At 36.9% G+C, this 23,293-nt stretch overlaps 2 protein-coding genes across 5 annotated transcripts in view; one reads left to right on the top strand and one right to left on the bottom strand.

The window, feature by feature from the left end:
* The window catches only part of uts2r2 (urotensin-2 receptor 2), a 24,172-nt gene extending 2,708 nt beyond the window's left edge, over window positions 1–21,464 (top strand). For 2 of the 4 annotated variants that reach the window (XM_043254112.1, XM_043254113.1), the window contains exons 4-9: window positions 176–218; window positions 1,872–1,936; window positions 2,444–2,500; window positions 3,244–3,397; window positions 5,456–5,579; window positions 11,597–14,644. In XM_043254112.1, coding sequence (XP_043110047.1) covers window positions 176–218; window positions 1,872–1,936; window positions 2,444–2,500; window positions 3,244–3,397; window positions 5,456–5,579; window positions 11,597–11,733 — 580 coding nt within the window. In that variant the 3' untranslated portion in view covers window positions 11,734–14,644. Of the gene's footprint in view, window positions 1–175; window positions 219–1,871; window positions 1,937–2,443; window positions 2,501–3,243; window positions 3,398–4,538; window positions 5,307–5,455; window positions 5,580–11,596; window positions 14,645–20,711 lie in introns of those variants that run through there. The other 2 variants (XM_043254114.1, XM_043254115.1) reach the window with 2 other exon arrangements.
* On the bottom strand, window positions 11,645–17,506 carry LOC122355615 (urotensin-2 receptor). The gene is made up of 2 exons (XM_043254111.1): window positions 16,173–17,506; window positions 11,645–11,773 (listed from the first exon to the last, which is right to left on the bottom strand). The coding sequence occupies exon 1, from the start codon at window positions 17,287–17,289 to the stop codon at window positions 16,207–16,209; it is 1,083 nt and encodes a 360-aa protein (XP_043110046.1). The 5' UTR covers window positions 17,290–17,506; the 3' UTR covers window positions 11,645–11,773; window positions 16,173–16,206.
* Window positions 21,465–23,293: the final 1,829 nt, after the last annotated feature.

Genomic DNA, 23,293 nt, shown 5'->3' with positions numbered 1-23,293 from the left:
ATTTTCTGAGTATTTTTTCCAATATGCCAGTGTTGATTTTTATTAATGTTTTTATTCTTTACTTTTTTTTTTTTTTTTCACTCAGTCTTCACAATATTTAGTTTCACGTATATATTTATTTTACTCTTCTGTACACTTGTAGAATACTTTTTTTATACACTCTGTTATTTCACAGGTTAGCTGAGAGAGGTTTATCTCTTGCTGGCTCAGATGGTGGTGTGAGTAAGCACTTTTAATTTCAAATGCTTGCATCTGTGTTTCAAAATAATGGCATATTAGTCATTGACGCAGCTGCTTAAGAACACAAGAGGGCAGTACACACTATGGTTTTGACTTCAGCTGGAATTCAAAGGCAATCCTCTTTTCCATTATGCGTCTAGATTGCAACATATTGTTTGGTAAGATTGAGTGTACACAGGAAAGCACTCTCATTAAGAGTGCATTTGACAAAATTTACATACGATCTGTGGTCGATTTGTGTTTGATTGGAACAACATGTGACATTCTCAGTGGTTGCTGAAATTGCATTTTGCCTTAGTATCAGATTAAGCTCACTTCACCAGTTCATCACCCTGCTTGGAAAATACTGGAAAATATTGTTGCTGAAAAGTACATGTGCTAAGCCCCACAACCATGTTGTAAATATAAAACAAACTGGATACAATTTACACTAAAATCTTAATTTGAGAACAGTTAAGCAGCTAGTTTGATTGGTTTCATGCATTGGATTTGTAGATGATGGTATAATGGCTTTGAATAGGGTTGAAGCTTTTGAAACTTGTAATATTCATAAGTTGTTGAACATAAGAGAATGTTAAAAAATAAAGTAATAAATCAAAATGACTAAACCTGTGCTTTTTACTCCATTCGGCACAGAACCTTTTTGGATTAAAATCCAGATTATCCAAAATTTAGAATTGAACCTTTTTCCAATCAAATCAAATACACATAAGATCTAGATAATGGCTTAGTTAGAACTAAACAACAGAGCATATATTATAACTGAATCCTCTCGGCCGCAAAGAGGGTCTGAAAAGTCGCTAACAGCTTTCCACATCCTGTGTGGACACGTCACGTGAGTGATAGCGGCCAATGAGGGAGATGACAAAAGTGATGGAGATTGATTGGTGAATTGTTTCGTTCTTATCGTCTGAATGTAGAGAATTACACGGTAAATTAATCGCCAAATGAGATCCCATTTATGTATGAATCCAGATCATTATTTTTTTTTTACCTTTGCTTTCCTAAATTCAATAAAAGTATTTATTTTTTAAAAATGTGTTATCTTATAATCGTCTTTGGTGCATTCGTTATTCGTTATGCTGATAATACAATTTTTATATTATACGTTCCACATTCCCTTAAAAAAATGTAAGCAAATGTGGTGACTTTCGGACCCTTATATGAAAACTAGATTGCTTTTGTTATGTGTTAACTTTATTTTGACCTCACTGGATGACACAGATAATCTAATGTTTCATAACATGAAATTAAGGTTGAAACCAAGTCTCGAGATCTTACCAGGCAAAGAGGCCTTTTATAGAGTGTGACCAGTGAACTAAAAGAGGGTGTAATACAGGTTCCTGCTGAGTTTTTAAGAGGAGATCAGCCCCATCATGATGATTTATGAAGTGTGTGTGAAGACAGAGAGCAGGGAATACCGGGTCCATCTGTTGACCTCATGACGGAGCACGAATAACAACGAGCTCAGCAGTGCAGGCCAGCGCTCGAGGTAGATGCAAGCCCTCGGTGGTTGGCTTTGGAGTTTATTCAAACCAGAGACACTAGGGAAAACATTGTTTTTTTTTTTTTGCCAAATGTTGACTGTTTCTTCTGTTGAAAGTGTCTTTATTCCTTTTTGTTGTGTACAGGCCTCCATCCTGGATCTTCACTCTGGGGCATTGTCGATGGGGAAGCAGTTTGTGAATATCTATAGGTGAGTGTGCTGTGCGGCTTCGTACAGAGTCTAACAGGAAGCCATCTCCAATTGAACTTTAGCGACATCTTGATCTATTTGAATCACAGCTCTATCAGACTTCTCTGAGTGCATTTCATGTGCACATCAAAGTATGCCCATGGGCCTGAGGAGCAGAGTCAAAATCAATGGCTGCAATGATGGAATGACTTTCTAGCCTCAGCTGCTAAAGATCACTTCTTCATTTTTTTTAATCATGGAGTTTTTCCTCATAACTTTATATGTGGTTTACACCTAGGTACCCACACACAGGCTGGTACTTTGCTGGCAGTTAACGGTTACAGCTGGCATGTGTTAACTCGCTTGCTGTGACACTTTCGTCTTCTGTGTGTGAATTTGTTGCTGCCTGTGTCTTGATATGGTTTTTAAATGGCTGCCATCTTACAAATGTTAAGGTAGTGTGTTTGATATTGTTCAAGGCTATCTTAAGTGAACCCATCTGTGTGTGTGTGTGTTTTTTATCTTCAGATATTTTAAGAATGAGATAAGGGATGTTTTTACGGAAGAAGATTTTGAACTGTACAGGTGAGTGACGTAGAAAAGTGTTGAACATCTAAAAACGTGTTAATTCCAAATAATTCAGTTTTCAAATATTGAATGGGTCTAACATTTTTATTTTATTTGATTCTAAATTGAAAGGAATAGTCCACACAAAAATGAACATTTGCTAACAATGTACTTAACCTCAGGCCTTTCAAGATTTAGAGGAGTTTGTTTATTCATCAGAACAGATGGATGAATGTATCATTTCATCACTTGCTCCCCAATGGATCATCAGCAGTGAATTGGTGTTGTCAGAATGAGGGTAGAAACTCCAGTCCATCAACTTGTGAAGTGATAAACAAATCCATTATAAAGCTCCTCTTAAAAGTCCTGTTTTCCTTTCACAGTAAAATCCACTAACTTTTTGGATATTTTTGTCTTGTAAACAAACACGTTTTAGCTTTGCAAGACATCTTTGGTCATTTTTGTGTTTTGGTTTTTTGGTTTTTGTTTTTTAGCATTTTACACAATGAGCATTACTTTTTTTAGACTTTTTTTAGCCCCACTGTTTTGAACACCAGAATGTATCAGGTTTACCTGATGCAGACTTAATTATCTTGGACTTCCTTAACGATTAGTCAGCTGGTCTTTGTGGCAGCCCACCAACTTGTTGGCTTTAAAAAAATACGTGGTTTATAATGCCTATTATGGATATGGAAGAATAAAAGTACCACAAGCAATTGTCTTCTGTATAAAGGAATTTTATGTGCTCTGTTCTAAACCAGTGATGTCCGTAGTCGAATTCAAAAGGCAATAGCAGAGACATTTGGTCTGGACTCCAAACAGATGTACCTCACCAAACCCACCTTCTTCTCTCGCATCAACGGCACCTCTGCCAAAACCACTCATGATGAGTACTGGCACCCACATATCGATAAGGTAACACGCACAAGAACTAACTTTTAAGTCATATCCCAGGAATGTTCAAGAACTCCTAATGTTTACTCTATGGTCACTGTTCTGAAACTGCCGATCACATTGGTTCCCTCAGAACGCTGACCAAAAATATCTCCACGCAAAGGCCCAGATGTTTTGAACTAGCTTTAATAGGCCATATTATTGCAAAGTTGACATTTATAAATAAATAATGTTTCACATCAAATTAGCTCAGTGACTTGAAATAAAGCAGAACTTTTAATAGTTGTCTAGAAAAGCAAATCTTTAAAGCAAACGCGAAGGGATTTAGATATGAATAATGGATCTAGATTAATATTATATTCACGATGTAACCACACATCAGCTAATTATTACAGATATGAAATTAATTGATACTCAGCCTCAATAACTGTTGTATGGGAGATCCCCTCGCTTCATGAACCAGTTACAATAGAAAATGCTTGAATTAGATTTTAAAGTGGCCAGTATACTTGCACACTGACTTTTTTTGGCACACAGATATGGCTTAAATGCGTTTATATGGGAATCCCAATTAAGGAAACAATGAATCTTGAAATATTGATTTGCACAGATGAATGCTGATTTGTGTGACACAAAATATTTCAGCACCAGATTGGGAAAATAAAGAGAATTATTTAAGAGCTGGCTAAATTGCCCAAAATAACACAACTGTCTGTCTTAATCAAATACAATTGCAGATATTCATGCATAACGAGCCCCAGGAGGGGCCCAAGACTTGCATTACGACACTGGCCCATATGGTTTAAGCATATCTGAGGCTACTCTCTGAATTTCTCATGCACTGGAGATGGAAATGCTCTGCAAGGTTTGCATCCAAAACAATGATGTTTGGTGCAGCACCGTCCTGGTGGTCCCGAACTCTTTATTTGGCCAGGTCTGAAATCGCTTTTATCGCAGAAAACATTGCCTTTAAAAGACATGATTTATTTTTGAAACAAAGCGTAATGTTCCTACTTCACTTTTGAGCTGTTGAAATGAGGTCTTGAGGGGATCTAAAATCAGTCCAAGTTCATTTACGTCCAGTTTTAGTGTAAGCTTTGATCTCTGAGTATGTTGTGAATTTCTGAATGTGGCCATCAACGTGATCAATTCACTTTTGCAGGCGAGGTTTACGTACAAGGCTGTAACACATCAGAGGAATAAACTGCTTACAATGAAGACGAATTGCTTTTGTGTTTTGAATTTCTTCGTGTTGCATGAGAGGCAAACAGATAAACAGATTATCCAAAGGTCATTGTAGTTTGTAGCTGCACCTATTGGTTTGTTTTTGAAATGTAATTATTCACATTGCGTCATAATGTGTCATTTGCTTATACGGTTTACAGTTCACTTGAATCAGTTCGTGTTTAGACAGAATCGCATTACGCCATAGCGATACTTTGCAGGTAGGGTTCGTCATTTTGGGATGTGGGATGATATTTTGGCATTGGTAGAGTAATAAAAACAAACAAGCGTCTCGAATGCTGAATGTGATCCCTCTGCGGTAGGTGTGTGGAATACTCTTCATTAATCCGTCTCTAAAAAACCACTGGAAATAGCGGGCGGTGGCCAGGAGACTGCCAGTCTTAAACTCTAGATTTGATTAAAGTAGTTAAAAGTGTGATCCGACATGCCGAGAAGTGACGCCTGTGTGGTTTGGGATCACTAAAGAGATTCCCCTCGTAAAGCAGAGCAGAGTTTAATGTCCCAGGGACGCTGTTAAACCCTACCACTGTTTTTCGTTAAGCCAGAAAATCCTAGGCTTTACTTGAGGGTTTTCTGCATTGCAAAAATTGCATCGATTCTAAATAAATTGATGAATAATGAAACTGCCGCTTGATGTGTTAGGTCTTAACGCATCAGGAGATCATGATTTGTTCACCCTGTCTCCCTCAAGTACAAAATTAAAATTCCACTAAGTAAGATTAATTATTAAAACCTCCTAATTAGGGCTTTAGGCTCATGCTGAGATTTATTTGCGGTTTTAAGGGAAAGAAATGTTTGTGTTTTTTAAAGAAAATGTGCATATTTTTCTAACAGGAGACTTATGGATCCTTTGATTATACGTCTTTGCTCTACTTGTCTGATTATGGGTTGGAGTTTGGTGGCGGGCGGTTCGTCTTCATGGACTCCAGTAGCAACAGGACGGTGGAGCCACGTGCTGGTAAATGCATTACAAACGATGTTACACACTTCATCTGGGTTTCTAAAATACATTAAAGCAATGCAGTGTGTTCAAGCACAATAAGGTTTTAATTAGGGCTGTCAGTTAGAAATAAAAAAAACTAATTAACGTGATTAATTAAATGATATACTAATTAATTAGCACGGTAAATTTGAGTATAATACAGATAACTGTTAATAACACATCTTTGTAAAAAAAATTGTATTGACATATTTAATGACATATTTTTACAAAGAAAAATTGTATTTCAAATAATTGCTGATCTTTTAAACTTTTTATTATTTAAAGACAAACTCGTCGACAAAAATATTAAGCAGCACAGGTTTTTGTAGCATTCAGGATAAGAAATGTTAATTGATAACCAAATTAGCATATGCAAATTAGCATAGCAAATTAGCAAAATATATATTTTAATAATTGCCAAAAATACATTGTATGGGTTAAAATGATTGTTTTTTCTTTTATGCCAAAAATCATTACGATATTAAATAAAGGTCATGTTCCATGAAGATATTTTGTATTTTTACTATTGTAATTATATTACAATTCTATTTTTGATTAGTTTCTTATAAACTATAAATGTGATATTTTTACTGTTTAGATTAGTTTTTTTCAAATAGTTCCATATTGGCCAAATATTGTCCTATCCTAACAAACTCTACGTCAGTGGAAAACTTATTAATTTGAAATTCCATTTCAAATTATGACTGATTTTGTGATCCAGGGTCACATGTATATTTAAATAGAAAATAGATATTTTAAATATTTTAATTAATATAGAAAACAAATATTTTAAATTCTCTTAATTTTTGCTTAAAATATATCCGAGAATTATTAAATACTAAAACCTCATTGCATTCGCACCTAATGCCCACTGGTAGTTTTATTAATTTCTATGCATTTTAATTAGCAAGAAGTATACCTACTGTAGGAAGACACAGGGATAAGTTCTAAAACCAGTTACTCTATGATGAAGATGCATTGCAGGTAGTGTGGATAAAGTTTATGAGGTACGTAATTGGCGCCACTGATTTTCTTTAGCACACCAGAGTCAATTTAAAGAATCATGTAAGTGGCTCAGTGGTTGCATAAAGCATCAGCATTAATGATCACTTTTGTATATCACCATGCATTAATAAGGGATTTTGTTAAGACTCTCTCCTGTTTTGCAATGATTACAGCCGCACTCCAAATGCTCTTTATGACTTGTTTTACATACCTGCTGCATGGAATAATTGTTTTGTTTTCTCAGCCTGGCATTTTGATAATGTCTCCATGATGACGTGGTCTTTGAATAGCTGCCTGATTATTTAGTCTGCATGGAGAAACGGGCTCGTGCATGTGAATTCATTTACCTTTCAGCTCTTTATTAAGATCTGTCAGTTTTGACTGGATAACTCAGTTAAGGTGCACTTGGATAAAGCAGCGTCATACAATGTTGATAGAAACTGTCAGGCTCCTTTCTTTTAAAATCTTCGCCCACGTGAAGGGAGGTGTTTTGCCATGTAGCGTGACTTTTGATCACGTAGCGCTCTCTGAGCCCATTAAAGAGCGACGGCAGGTGAAGGCAGGTGTAGATCGATCTATATATATCTGTCTATCTTTATATATATATATATATATATATATATATATATATATATATATATATATATATATATATATATATATATATATATATATATATATATATATATATATATATATATATATACAAAACCTATATATATATATATATATATATACATACTAATATGCTATGTATATTTATTATGTATACATAAATACAAACTTTTCATAAAAATGTCATTTATATATTAAATATATTTATTTCCAATAGAAAGTCAATGAATATAAACATGTCAATACATGCTAATATTTTCAAAATATGAATAACAAATATACACAGAACACACATTTTATGCAAACAAAATAGCAAATATCTTTATTTTGATAGAAATACATTATTGTTATTTGTCTTTATTTTTTTTTAATATAAAATAGCTAATAACATTTATGTATAAAAAGACAGAAACCGTTCTATACATGTTACTTAACTTTTGCACAAAATGAATCGTTACACACACACACTAAAATACAATTACATTATTAGATGAATTTTATATGTGAATATGAATTGTATATATGAAAGAATAAGAAAGTTCCTTTTTTTTTGGTATATTTTGCTTCGTTTGGCTTTTTTTTTTTTTCGCATCAGTGCCACTTCTCGGCTTAAAATACTCATATTGCATTATTCATCAGACCCCAATGTTTGCAGCTCTGGATTTCTCCCTCCCGTCGTGCACCGTCTCCAGCTAGGGTGATGAGTTTTGAATGTCTGCTTCCAGTCTGAAATGAATTGGGATACACTGTGTTGGATTTAGTAGCTGGAACGTGTTCCTGTTCGCTGGGTGGCAGAAGCAGTGAGCTCTGTCGGTGTGTTGATTATCCATCAGGTGTGGCTGATGAGCCCTGAACTTCGCTGAGGTAATTATTAGTCTGATGGATAACTCTTGTCGAACAGGCAGTAATTATAACTAGACTGACAATCAGCCTCCCTCTTTTATGATGGATGCTATCAGGAGAGATATTGGCCTGTTGAGGCGCACAGCGCTAAACACAGGGGAGGAGGGCAGAGGTGAGATGAGAAAAGGGACGGGGTCTGCACAGATATAAGAGGAGTGTGAAAGATGACGTGGTATGCTAGAAGATTAGATCTGGGGGAAAAAGCACTTTAGTTTTGTCACACTGCGAAAATTGACGCCTGGCGCTGGATGAGTCTTCTGGGATCACAGCTGCATCTCCTGATTTAAGAGTCATGGAGGTGCAGCGTGCTCTTAGCCCAGCAAGAGCATCATACAGTTAGAATCAGCTGAGGAGTTTAGAGGCGGCGACAGGTGCGTTTTTATTGTCAGGTGGAAAAACAAAAGCCTGTATTTTCGGCTCTGTTCATTTCTGTGATGGCAGACAAAAGGTAATCGGTGCAGTATTTGATACGCAGATTCGATATGTATAAGGACACTTACACGTATCAAAAAGCAGAAGACCTTGAAGTGGAGAAATAGCTGAAGCTGCCTGTCATGTCTTTACAGAACGCATTTAAACTTTATTTAACCTCATTCATCCTAATAGCAAGTCAGTTCATTTGGTGACAGAAATCTTTCAAACTGTTATGATTGGTTTAATTACATTACTCTAAATAAATATTTTATTATGCACTTTTATTAACCTCTGTCAAAAAGCTAGACTTTATTTCCTACGATTTATATTGAGTTGCCTGTTTCCTCCCACTTAAAATATGCAAGTAAATAACACTCTTGCTTGTGAATTTTGGGGGCTTTTCCATGGCATTTCCGTCCTCGCACAACGCTAATTTATGCTAACACTAGACTAGCTTGTTGATAAAGACATAGTTCACCAAAAAAATTACAATTCTGTGGATGCTGCTTTGCAAGGTGCTGGATGTACGTGTTGAAAACCGTGGTAGCTGACAAGGGATGTCGAGGGAAAAAAAAAAAAATGATTAGAAGTTGGATCACGCAGTCGGTTTGTGCACGTGCCTGTCTAAACATACACAAGCTTCATGTTTTATAAGCACATCGATTCACACGCTAGATCGTATGCAGCTTTTTTTCCTCTTTTGACGAGGGAAACGTTCCCTTGTGATTTAGTTTCCACTCTAAATATTCTTTTCGCTCCTGATTAAACTCCTCTCTCATGAAAACGCTATCAAATCATATCATTAGGAGCTCTGAAATAATTGCCATTTTATTGTTTCGCAGTGAACCAAGTTACACGACAGCATGCTGGCAAACCCTGTGTTCTTCTCTGAGTCTTTCATGCTTAATTTGTCAATTTGTTAAATTTCTAAAGCATTTAACCTGAGTTACTCTCTTTCACGGTATCATTCCTCTCCTAATTTCCATGCAAACGCTGTAATCAGGATTTAAAATTTCCCAGCCTAATACTCCAGATGTCCTTAGGCATTCTTTAATCTTGCAGGTTTTATGGTATTATACACTTTCCCCCAGCAACGTGATGCGGCACATTATATACACATCCATACTGATCCTAATGCACCATCTTCTCAAACGCTCAGTAATATTGCAATATATTAATGATATTCAATAGAGCTTTCAGAATTGGTCAACGAGGCCAGAATGAAGCGGACGCGGAGGTCATTTGCATAACTATCCTGTTTAGCTAATGTCTCCTTGTGCATCTTCGGTTGAAGTGAACGGAATTATACTTGGCTAATTAGCGTGGAGGCAGCATGCGGTTTTTAATAACTTCCTTCCAGCTTCAACCTGCATAGGTCACTGTGAAATCTAGCATTTTATGGAGGAATGTTTTTGCAGAAAATATCTATATCTGTTTTTTCCTACTTATTATATCCCAATACTCATACCATAAGGATGTTATTTACCTAATGTGACAATTAATCTAAATGGTGTAGAATCAATAAAGAGGTGGATAAACTGCTTCGATTTATAGCCAAGGCTGTTTTCTCATATTGACACAACAGACATATTGTCTCATGTGATTACATCAGATTACTGATAAACTAAAACTTTAAACATTCCTTTTAACAATGACAATAGGTTAATTGTTTCATATCATGGTTATTTTAGTCATTTTAAGGAATGAATATTTGGAAAAATGCCATTCTATAACCAAATTATTGGATGTTTATACAGTCTTTTCTAAAATTGTAAGAATAGGTGCTAAAAAGAATCAAATTGGTCTTTGCTGATTCACAAGAAAGAAATGGTTCATAAATTTCATTCTTCTGTATCAAACCCTGTCAGAAAGTTGCCGTGTTAAATTAATCTAATTTGAATAAAATATACTGCTGTTCCATGCAAAAAAATTAAGGACTTTTTTTGATGTAAGTCCTTGTTGTATCTTCTTTTCTATCTCTTTGCTATGTAACTGCTTGCCTGCTTACACATATTTTTTTAAACGTGGGAAATAAATGAATTTCAACTGTAATATCAAGCACATGTTAATGAAAGACTTTGGTGTCTTGCTCAATTGGGGATTGCAAACAGAATTAAAATGTACACTGGTGTAAATTATTATCTTCATAATTATGTATAGTCTTTGTTTTTCTTTTTTTTTAAGCAGGGGAATTATGTAAAGCAATGCTTTATAGTTTCCCCATTAGCTTGTTTTTATAGATAACACATTGAGAAATTTGCTCTTCGTTGGCACTGCTGTGTTGGTTAGTGCATTACAATATCATACTTTGCTGAAACATCTAAATCGCAGAGCCTATTTCTTGTAGCCATTTTTTTCTGCTTAAACATGTATTGCGTTATCCCTTCCATCTGTTTTCATTAAACAGGTCTAATTACCTTGCCTAACACTTCCGATTTCCCCAAGCTTTCATCCAGCTTGAAGGATCTATGCTGCATTATGGATATTCCACCAGCAGTGAAGTCCAACATACAGCATTTATTCATAGAATTTGACACATGCATTTCCACTTCTGAAAGTCAGCTTAAAAAAAAAAAAAAAAAAAAAAAAAGATGAACATTTAATGAGATTCAGAAAAACTTTCATGACCAAGAATGGTCTACAAAGGTCAGTACCAGGCAGACATAATGGTGGTAATTTACATAAATATCAAATTTAGCAAGAGCTTTGCTTCTTAAAATGAAATCGGCAGTCCAACCAAGTAAAATTAGGACATTTAAGTAATTATCCCAGCATCGACTTGTGTTTTGGAACCACTTTCCAATTTCCATCTACATTCAGAGTCACTGAATGCTGGTCTCCATTAAATACGACAACTGTAAACACAAACATTTAACTTTAGATACAGTTTGAAACTGCCAATCGTGAGAAGTAAAAAACAATTACAAATCCTTACGTTCTGAACACATTGACATTGGGCAGATGCTAATCTGCTTCATATGCAGCTCTTCAGCATATCACTTTAACCTTTGCCCTGTTTCTCTCTGTCATCGCCCATCTTCTTTCATCTCCTGCAGGTCGGGTGTCCTTCTTCTCATCGGGTTCTGAGAACCTCCATCATGTGGAGAAGGTCACTTGGGGTACGCGATATGCCATTACGGTGTCCTTCACATGTGACCCCGATTATGCAATTGATAACCCCTCCCTGCCGTAGGATCCACCCAGCTCAAAGGGACGGATGAGGGACAGGAACCCTAGGGCGAACACACAGGAATATGCTGAAGCAAGTCAGGTTAATGGCATAAAAAACTCGTATTGTGCCGTTAGAAAAATATTTAGGATTTTCTGTGCTCAAATGGGTTCGTCTCGTTTGTTTTTAATTAAATGGCGTTTTGTATTTTCAGGAGATTTACTTGAATTGCCGTAATTTTGAAAACGCGCATCTCGACTTTTGTTCTGAAGGTGCTTCTTTACAATTGAATTCTCTCTTTCCTGGCTGTGCTTCACTCTTTAAAATGTTTTATATTGTTATAGTTAAATCACTGTCTAGACAGGACACACAAATGGGTTGAGAGAACAGGTGCATGTAATGAAAACAAGGAGCTGGAGGATATTTCTGTTTATGTCGCCACCTGAAAACTGTTCTTTGTAGAATTGCTTTCAAAAACTACTTATGCTACTAATGAAACATCGATGCATCCGATACCCAAAGAATATATCATTCCTTCAGCCATGTATTTCTACGTGTGTTAAAGATATCCTTTTGATATCTTTGATAAAAGAGTGTTATAATAGTCAAAGACAGAAGAAATGTTTACTTCCTATGTCTTTTATTCTAAGGTCTCTTTAACTGTCCAGTGCCAAGTATGAACTGTTGTATTGCATGTGTGATGAGCTTTTGGAAAAACATTCCCTTCTTCGACGGTGTTGGTTTTAATTACGCTGACATTACTTGGTGAAAGTCAAGTTCAGCCAGTCACAACACGTTTGTTTTTAACACCTTGTTTTGAGATGTAACAGCTAATTGGCTTCTCTGTTTATAGACCCATGGCCAAAAACTGAGTGCTCTCTCTGTTGTGTGAGTTGAAGTGAGATTCAAAGCAGAACTTTATCACTTCTCTCATGTAAATCTTCTCAGTAGTTTGTTTTTACACCAGGCTACGAACCTTTCCAAACCTGTGCTGAATTTTAAAAAACAACACAAGGGTAAACATCCTAAATCCGCTTATACATTTACATTTTACATGCTTGTTATTCAAATGCATGCGTCAGCTTTATTATAATAGGAAGCGAAGTATGTTTGCTTTTTACTCATATATGATGATTCATGAATTTTGGCTGATGCCTAATTTTCTGTCCCCGTTGCATCACCGATAGCTTAATTGGAAATCTCTCTTAGTCCGTAATGTTCCTTTTTCCAGCTGCTAATTCATTCATGCTTTAGCTGCTGCAAGGCTGAATATTAACCAGTGTGCGAAAAGTCACTTCAGGTTTCAGTAAATCAAGTAGGTTTGCCAACAGCAATCATAGTTTTGTGTCTCAGGGTAGATCTCCTTAGTGACTAGGCTGAAGCGTTGATTTATTGCCACTGCGTATGATACATTGAAATGCAATCCATCCACATCCTGTAGAATTGCTTATTTATCTGTGGTGAGCTGTGTTTGCTAGAGATGGAGTTGGAATGTGTTATGTGCCATGTGTTTTTTGTTTCTTTTTTTCACTCTGTTCAAAATTATGGGGTCAGTATGACTTGTATCGCTGATGTTTTTTCAAAGTAAATTGTTTATACAATGTATTATATGATGGCAAAGCTGAATGTTGCATCAGTTTCGAAAACGGTTGCACTGCTTAATGCTTTTGTTGAAACCCGTAGTATTTTTATTTTTATTAAAAATGTTTTTTTTGTCAAGATTCCTTGAATAAGAAACTTAAAAAGAATTCTGCAATGTGAAAGTATTATTTCCTTTAAAAGAAAATATTACTGACTCCACATTTCGGCTAGGTACTGTACATTTACATAAGATTAGGCATGTCTTACAGAAAGTGCCGGTTCGTGCATTAGTCCTCTTTTAACTACGATATTCTAATCCTTTTAAGATCTTTCTTAATCTCATTATATTCTTACACATGTTATCTAGTCCAAAAGATTACAATTTGCCTGATTATTGGCACTGGCTTCGATTTGCTTCAGCCCAAAATGTAAATGCGCAGCTTTTGGAAGAGAGGTTTAGCCAGTGGGTGTTGTGGTTTTGAAAAGCAGATGTTGCTAATTAAATGATACAACAAAACAAATGATGGACACATTCAAGCTTGTAGTTCAACCACGAGCAATTCGCAGGAAATTCTGGAATGATGGCTACAGTAACACAAGCTTCCCTCTGGCGATACCGGTTACACTTAAGTCATGCAATTTCCTATGACTACTCACTTGCAGAGCCCAACAATAACACGTATAGCGAGGTTGTGATTTATTTAATTTCTTGAAGAGACTGATAAATAAGAAAGAAAATGTGTAACATTTGACTGGCGCCTTCAATCTGCGGTTGTGCAATTTGTTATTAAAAGGGCTTTGTTTAATATTTGTGCTTTCTGTACGGTGTCGAGTAAAGCGATGCACTCTCTCTTGACACCGGACTCAATTCTTCCGTTTTTTGAACTAATATTTCCATGATTAAAGAATGTTTTGCCAGTGTGAGGCTTGGCATAAGAGCTACTTAAGAAATGCTGTAACTGCTCTGACCCTGGTCTGAGCGTCAGCGGGCCTCTCTTGAGTTTGATGACTGCATGAAAACGTCAGACCCCAGTTGTATAGCTTCTGTTCTTTTGTCTCCAGAGAAATGGAGACCGCAAGAATCAATTTTATCCTTCCACATCCTTGGTTCTGCAAGAGGTAGATAGAGTGAGTGAATGGGTTTTTTTTTCTTCTACTCTACACAATTGAAGGACTGTCGAATCTTTACTGACATTGAAAACAAAAATAAACACGCCAGGTGTTTGTTCTCTTAGGTTTCTAAATGGATTATCTAAGCAACTGGCTTATTGTATAATTCATCTTGATGTTACTGATCTGCAATGCCATTATGAATTTCCTTTTTTATGAGTAAATAATAAACATGTCCACAGACTGTCAGTGTGTCCTTTGTGGTTATTTATCTAATTTTCTTGGCAGGTTGGCACTGTTATCTATTTTTTTTTTTTGCTGAGGATCATGCACTGTTGCTATCAGCTACACTTCTGTACCTGCGTTTCCTAGACTCATGCTTGAGGAACAGAGTTCAAATGAATGAATATGCATAGGCCGGTTTAGCCTTAAGCAGTGAATGCCACCATATGGATTGTGGGATAGGAAAGCAATTGTGATTCATGTCATGATTTCATCGTTTTTGTGTGCAATCGCGGATGAATGGCCCGGTGAGAAGTGAGCACAGTATTTTTGCACTAATTTCTCAGATTAGTGGATTGGTGTATTTGTTTTCTTTTGTAGATTGGCAATGTGAAACCTCGCTGTGGGCTGACGTCATTGTAAATGAATGTGTAATATTACGGTGATATGGCTCCCATGATAGAGTTAAGTGTTGTTCATTAAGCTTCATTATCCAGTTTTGTGCTTTTTTTTTTTTTACACTAGATTTAAATCCTTGTCATCCACATAATTGCAACTTTTCGGAAAAAGACATATTTCTGTGATAAGACAGTGTTTTGACTTACTAGGTGTGGAAATATGTGGGAAAAGTTGCTCTTGGCACAGGAAATGCATTAATAGTTCTGATAACATGCTTTTCCATCTGGACTGTGAATGCAGCAATATTTTTATAAATTTGTCCAATAATGTGCGATTAATGCCAGCAGTGGGCTGGATGTACTGGTACAGTATTCATCATTAACATTAAGCAGTATTCAGCTTTTGCGGTTGTAATTACAAATGCGTCATTTACAGTGCTGTATATTATTTATGATCATTTCTGGGTTTCTCTGTTAATCTTGATATCCTTGACGGTCCTACTCGGATGTCACTTTTTCTGAACATCTTTTCACCTGCACTGAACCCCCCACATTTATTCATTATTCACATTTGTTCATACACAGGATCGATTATCTGTCCATCTATCATGATAGGGTGTATCTAAAAAAAAAAAGTCAATTGTGACAAGTGTTTTTGATATTTAATATTTAAGAGTAGTTCTTCCACTGAGAGACTACTCCAAAAAAGTTCACATTTTTTCTCTGATAAAGCATTCATCTCGTGTTCTGGAATAATGATTAGGTTACGGCCTGGATCAGCCTCCAAACGGATGGAAATGTAATATTACGTGGGATGCCAATTAATTTGTCCAGTTTTTAATGAAGTAAAAACTGCATATGCTTTAGCCTTTGCTATAGTTAAATTGAGACGCTTAAGAATCAAGAAATCAATTGTTAATTGGTAAAGACGACATAGATGACAATACTATCTAAAATGAAAACTTTGCTGTCCTGTGAGATAACCCTTATCATTTCTTCTCTTTGGACTTGCAACAGAACAAAAGAATTCACCTTAACGCACGAGACTGTAATGATTGGTAATTAAACATCTATTGTAAAACTGTCTTCGAATCCAGAAAGGCTGTGAAAGTGGGCACAGTAAAGTTCCGCCAACCGAAGAGCCGTGCTTACCTTTAAACGAACGGGTTAAAGCTTTCCGATCTCTTCACTGCATGACTTTTAACTGCGCCATGACAAGCGTCTCAGAGTTGAACTCGAACTGATTGCTGGATGAAGCAGACTTTCCCCAAGAGTACAAGCTCGGTGGGCGCTTTCTAAACGACGACGTGTAGCGGTAAAAGCTCTTGTGGCGGTTTTTAAGATACTCCCGATAATTCTTGGTCAGGAGCGTGTACAGAAACGGGTTGATGCAGCTGTTGCTGTAAGTCAGGCTCGCCACGAGGTAGTTGATGCTCGTGTGCGTGCGCGAGGCGAGACTGAAGGGCTTGTGGTACAGGGGAACAAGTTGCCATATCCAAAAGGGCAGAAAACACGCCCAGAACACGAGCACGATAGTGAAAATCATTATCAAAACTTTCTGTTTCGGCGAGCGCTTGCTGCTTTTGTTAATAGCCGACGTCTTTTGAGACTCTAGGTACGTTCTGGCCAGTCTGGTGTACAAGTAACCGATGACAAGCCCTGGCGCCATTATGCTCGTGCAGAACAGGACGGTCAGGTACAGTTTATACGCCTGGGGTGCCCAGGTGGGCGCGCACATCCTTTTCACCCCTCCGTCTGCTGTTGTTTTGGTAGTCTGGTTAACCATGACCATCATGGGAACAGTTAGGACGAGGGACAAAATCCAAACTCCCCACGCCATGGCTTTTCGGTAGCTTTTGGAGCGTTTCACGGTGTCCAGCGGTTTAGTCACTGCCAGGTAGCGCTCCATGCACATCACCGTCAGAGTAAAGATACTCGCGTGCATAGTTAACAGGTCCAGACTCAACAGTATCCTGCAGCCCACGTCCCCGAAGTACCAGTCCTTCAGAAAGTACGTGCACACCACGAAAGGGATCGTGGAGAGGTAAAGGAGATCCGCGAGCGCCAGGTTGATGATGGAGATGTACATGGAGGTGGCGAAGCGTATGGAATGACACATGACTACAAGCGTGTAGACGTTTCCCGAAACCCCAACGATGTAAACCACCGACAGCAGCGTCCCGAAAGTCGACGTTATCACGAGCTCGTCTACCGAACCGGAGTTGCCACGGGACGGACCGCTGACACCGCCAGACTTGTTGTAATTCATCGCGCTCGCGGTGAACGTGGAACTCTGCAGGGGAACTTTACGCCAGGTGCGCCAGACCCCACATAGCCCACTGTTTGGATGTTTGACAGATGTGTCTGAGCTCGCTCGCCGGTGTCCGCAGCTCCTGACGTCAAACCGATGCTCCGCGCTCGCCACTAAATGATTTCGGAGAAAGTTCTGAGAGAGACATCACGCATTCAATTTACAGTTTTTGTTCGTGCCTTTACCGTGAATTTTTGAAGGGAACGCGCATCTGTAAAAAATGTACATAACGCAGCAATGTCACAAAAAAAAAAAAAAAAAAAAGCAAAAGCTATATGCTGTATTTGTCTGATCTTATTCACTTTCGCATTTTACATACACGTTTTAAAACAATTAGGCTATTATTATTATTATTATTATTATTATTATTATTATTATTATTATTATTGTGTAATAATGGTACCTTCTCGAAATTGTAATTCTGGTGTGAATAGGCTATTTCTGAATATTTTTCCTCCTCCTCCTCCTGCACTGGCGGGTGGCAAATGTTAACCCCATTACACGGTGCGACTTACCTTGGGTTATTCTTACATATCCACCCATAAACCCTTCCTGTGAAAATCGTGGCTGCAGAATAAAATGACTTGGGAACCACTGATTGCTAAAACGAAACATTTAGGAGACAAATGACTTTTTCTTCACTCCAAAGCACGCCAAACGGATCAGAAGTGTGCAACCAGGCTACCTTTTAACAGTCATTACTGTGAGAAATTTTAGTTTAGACTACAATGAGGGTTTTTTTGGTAGTTGTATTTAGCAAAAGTAGCCTAAATGTTCCAAACTGACGTTTTATTAATCTCGAAGTCTTTTTTTGTACAGATATTTCTGCATGTCATCCATCTTGCGTTTCACCCCACAAAAAGCTTTATCGGTAGGCTACAATTCTACATTACAATTTTAAATGAACTTTTATTAAAATATGCCTTTAGCTGTAGGCTATACGTGGTTCATTTCCAGTCAGACGCACGGTTCATTGGGCTGGTCAGTAGTGAACGGTTCTGATTCCAATTCTGATGCCAAGCGTTCAGCAGCGTCGTGAATTTTAGTGTCTGCCTCATTAAAAGAACTGGTTCTTAAGAGTAATTTCTTGGTGAATCGGACATTACAGCTGTGTTTGCTGCGTGCGCTGGAGACTGTTATGTGCTGTTGTACAAATGAATTACAATTGTTTGTAACTCCAGAGAATGAATACTCAACTATAACTTAGCTTCGCTGCCTTTTAAATGTATTTATGTAAATAATGTCAGCAAATTGCTTCGAAGGAAGGTTAACAAAACCAAACCGTTTTACATTTATAAAGCATTCTGCAGTTTGAGGAGAGCGTTTGTTGTACAACGAAACCCCATTTTTATTTTTAGTCCACCACCAAGAGAAAATGTTAAATTTATATAAGACTGCGTGATGCACCACTGTTATTTCCCCAGTGGTTTGGAGGTGTTCTTGTTTCTGTCGTAGTTAAGCACGGATTTATGTTTTGGCTGTCTTCATGCATTGAATGTCATTTTGATATAGCCGTGTAGAACTTTGGTCAACACCTGTTGTTTTTGATTTGGTTTATGAATAAATTCACTTTTATTACATAAAGAAATCATATATTGGTAGATTTCTCAGAAGGCTGTGCAGTAAATACCAAGGGTTAGTGATTTAATATAAATCTTTCGACACACTTCAGTGCAGTGCAATATAACTGTTCTTTATATTTGTGAATGGAGCAGTCATTGATCCTTGTAGGAGAATGAAAGGCAGCACAACATGAAGTACAGAGTGTAGTTATATACAGTAAGTACACCGTGTGCTTGACACATGATTGGCAGGGCAGAACTGTAGCAGAACAGTAGGAGCTGAATATTGATGATGTTTTGTGAAAGTTGTTGAAGAGGAACTCGCATGCAATCGGGCCAATTCAAGTACACAAGGCACGGGGAGTTGTTTGTGTTCGAACACTTCCTGTAGCAGTTCTTGATGTTTTGATTAGTCGCATGACACTTGTTTTCTCCTGATGGTGAAAACATTCTTCTCAGGTGTGTTAATAGGGAGCTGTCCGTGGTCCTGTCCTGCAGAGAACAGCTTTTATGAAGGGATTGGTGTTGTCAAGACAGACTGATAGATAGATTTAGCTTTTATCGCTTATCAGTCCTCACCGATACAGGTCTTTGGTGTCTGTCTCATCTGTCAAGTTTAGATGAGTTTGTTTCTGGTAGCTATTTCGATTCAATCACAAAAAATTAAAACGTTACGAAAACACACCCTAGGGACATCTAAAATGTAGACCGATTCGCTCCTACATCGGAACAGATTTGGATAAATTTAGCATTACAACACTTGCTCACCAAAGTATCATGTGCAGTGTGAACAGGTGCTGTTGGAATGAATCCAAATAGCTAATAAAACACCATAATAATCCACAATTAATAAACAGTTCAACAATGAATTTCTGAAAAGATGTGTGTTCGTAAGAAACGGATCCATCAAATTGCTGCTTACCAAAAACCAGTCCATAAGCCATATTAACACTTCGTCCACTTTTGTCCTTTTGATTAAAAACATTTTGGACTGCTTTTGCATTTAACAGTGCTTGATGTATGCATATTTCACTCCAGATTCGGATGACTTTCTAACTTGAGAAGCAATATTATTGGTAGAATAATCAGCAGTTTGAAGTTAAAAAACTACTTAATGATGAAACTTTTAATTTATAAGCCATTACATGATGTTCTGGAGTTGTGAGTTGTGTGGGCTTGTGGATTATTAAAATTGTTTTTTTTAGCTCTCTGGACTCTATCAGAGGATTCATTGGTGAGCAAGTAATGTAATGCTATATTTTCTATATCTGTGCATCTTGAATGCCTTGAGGGTGAATGAATTTGCAGCAAACTCATTTTTGGTTGAACCTTTCCTTTAACTAAACTTGTGGTAGTATATGCTGTCACGTCGTTGGAAAGGACACTCAAGACAAACAACAGGACAGGGAAGAAGACGGTGTCTTGCAAGGCCCTGTTTCTGGTCTTCATGCTGTGCAGCCAGCAATAATCAAATCAAACAGCTCAGTGGCTGGGATCCTCTACAAATGTTGTCTACGTCCTCTACACTCGCCTGTAGGGCTTGAAACACTTCATCAGTGCAAAGATTTCTGCATCACATTTCAAACACTGGGATTTTTGTTTTCGTTAAAGTCAACAAAAACAGCCGTTTTTCATCTTTTCAGCTTATTGTGCTGTACTATATGTACTTTATTTGAGCTCCACAATGTAAAATCGGTTGTCTACTGTTTTCATCTGTCTTTGTTATTTTATGCTTTGAATTAATGCGTCTTTGTTTTTCTGTTTCTAAAAAAAAGAGAAAAGATAAAATGTTCTAAATAGCTTTTTTTTCCTCTGTAGAGTTCAAAAGGCTTCTGACCTTATGACTGGATGAATATGCATTCACTGACGGCACGAACCACCGGCTTTGTGTCTTTCGACTCTTGGAAAGAATCAATGCTGCTATTAGATTAGGTGTTAGCGGTTGACCTTTCAAATGCATCAGTTCAATTGATTTATCATATCGCTTCCTGTAGGAAACATAAGATATTAATCTATATTAATGACCATGTTAAGCTCATTACCGTGTGTTAATGTGTGAACAGAGAGCCTAGGCTTTTTTATACTGACTGAAATAAGGATGCAGCCTGCATTCAAAAAAAAAAAAAAAAAAAAAAAAAAAAGTAGTAGTAAAACTTCACTACTATAAATGATGACTACTCCGGAAACTTTTCTTGTCTTGTTTGACAGATGTAATGTCAGTAATAATGGGGCATTTATCATGAGTAAAGGATGATGTCTTAACAAGGTCTCCACAGAAATCATTAAAACATGTGCAAAATTATTCCATTTTAAGGTTTCTCCCGAGTTTTCAGTGCTGCACGATGAACACTAAACCTAATGATGTGTCCGAGGAGAAACCAAGGTCAGAATTAATCATTTTCGCATATGCAGCTGAGCTCTGAGCTTTTGCTGCAGATATCTGTTGGACTGCTGTGGATTACTCCACTGGTTCTACAGTCAGATCATTTCCACGGATCCTCAGGTGCCTTTTGTGTGGCTCTGTTTTGGTGCTCTTCTTAAGGAGTCATTTTAGGCCTCGCTTTTTGACGTGACTGTCCTGTAATCCTGTTTTGTAATCGATGTAATGATTGAGCTCTCCGGGCGCAGGGGGAGGTGACAGATGAGAGGCGGCCGAGGTCTTAAGGATTGAACTGAGACTCAAAGATCTCATGTTTTTGAAAAAGTCTAAAATATCACCAAGGGCTGCATTTAAAGAAAATCAGTTTAAAAGCTTGGAAGCTGTAATTAACTGTGTGTGTATGTTTGTCTGTATTTAAATATTTTAAACATTTATACACCTTTATACATATTTATGCATATTTATACATGCATACATGTTATGGAGCATGATTCAAATATTTATATACATACACACACACAGATTATTTATATGTAATATAGAAACCTTCATAAATATTTGAATCATTAATTAAAACTTCATACATATATTTTTTTAAGTACCGCCCCTAACGGAATGCACTGCAGCTAATATTTAACCTTTGGCTGTTCCTATGCTTGAAATGAGTTAGAACTATTAAAACAAGTAACTATACTCAAGCTAGGTCATAAAGGCATCTGGTCTTCCATACATTCAATTACCTAGTCCTGGTAGGATTCTGACATTACAGCACCCAAATGTGCTTTAGGCAAAATACCGTTATTTTGGCAGTTTAATTATAGATCTATCACAAAGTGCAAGTCTGAAATGCGTTTAGCATGCTTCCTGCTTCTGAGGAAAGCAGGATGACTTCATTATAGCATTTTGCGTGTAACTATGTGTGTGTGTGTGTGTCACTGCTGGTCAAGTGTGTTAATATGCTCCTAGTTCAAAAACCACAAGGAGCCTTGCAAAAAAATTAAAAAAGCCCTTATCAAAACAGACATGGCTACAGGCAATTATTGAATAAATTGGCTGGAAGTGATTTCAAAGTGCCCATTTAATTTTCATTCAGTTAAAATGCAGAGCAGTGTCATCACAACTTTTCAAAAACTGATGCTTTGAAAAAGTTGTCAACATTTGCTGTCATGACAACACTTCAGTGAGAAAATCTCGATGCTTGTTAGTTATGCCATTTATTCATTTCAATATAACAAAATTTTAACTTTGATTGGACAAGATCCTTTCAAAAGTGCTAATATTTCTTTCTTTTCGTTGTTTTTCTGCTCGCAGCTTTTAGACAGGATACCAGACACATAATAGTGGAGCCTGTTTGGGCATTTTCAGAAAACACAAACTAACAAAGTTAAAAGCATCACCCTGATCAAATAACACACAGATGTCTTTAAACAAACGACCTTCATGCTGTTTATAATTAGATACGCAAACTGTGCACTTCAACCTTCTGTCAAGATTGCAAGGTTTCATACTGTGGTAATAACTCTTAAAAGAGCACTCAGAACCAAACTGATGAAGGCATGGCTTACAAATGCTTTTCCAGTCTCATGTAAAGCATCTGCATGCTTTAATCAATGTGGAAATTATTTACACATTATATGTCTGTTAACACTGATTTTAAAATAATGACTCTATAATGAATATTGAATTTTGTGCCTGGGCTGTGGAAGAAACTACTGTTAAAGAACCGGACCAGAGAACGGTAGTACCAAGTTACTTTTATAAACGATTACAAATTATTTGTAACAAATATAGTCCTATACAACACAGCACTGTTGTTTAGTATTTATTGCACCTGAATTATTCTTTAATATAATGTACATATTTAAATTTTTACGTTGTATTTTAATGGAACTGTAATCTTTAATGTAATTTATTCAACTCAAGCTCATTAAAAATAACATGCCTTTGACACATCTGCATAATAATATTACATTGTGTCTTGAATAAATCTATATCTAGAAGTTAGCTTTAAAATCACATT

This window comes from Puntigrus tetrazona, chromosome 12 (assembly GCF_018831695.1).
Source record: "Puntigrus tetrazona isolate hp1 chromosome 12, ASM1883169v1, whole genome shotgun sequence".
NCBI lineage: Eukaryota > Metazoa > Chordata > Actinopteri > Cypriniformes > Cyprinidae > Puntigrus > Puntigrus tetrazona.
The sequence above is the reverse complement of the archived record's forward strand: the minus strand, read 5'-3'. Positions and strand labels throughout refer to the sequence as shown.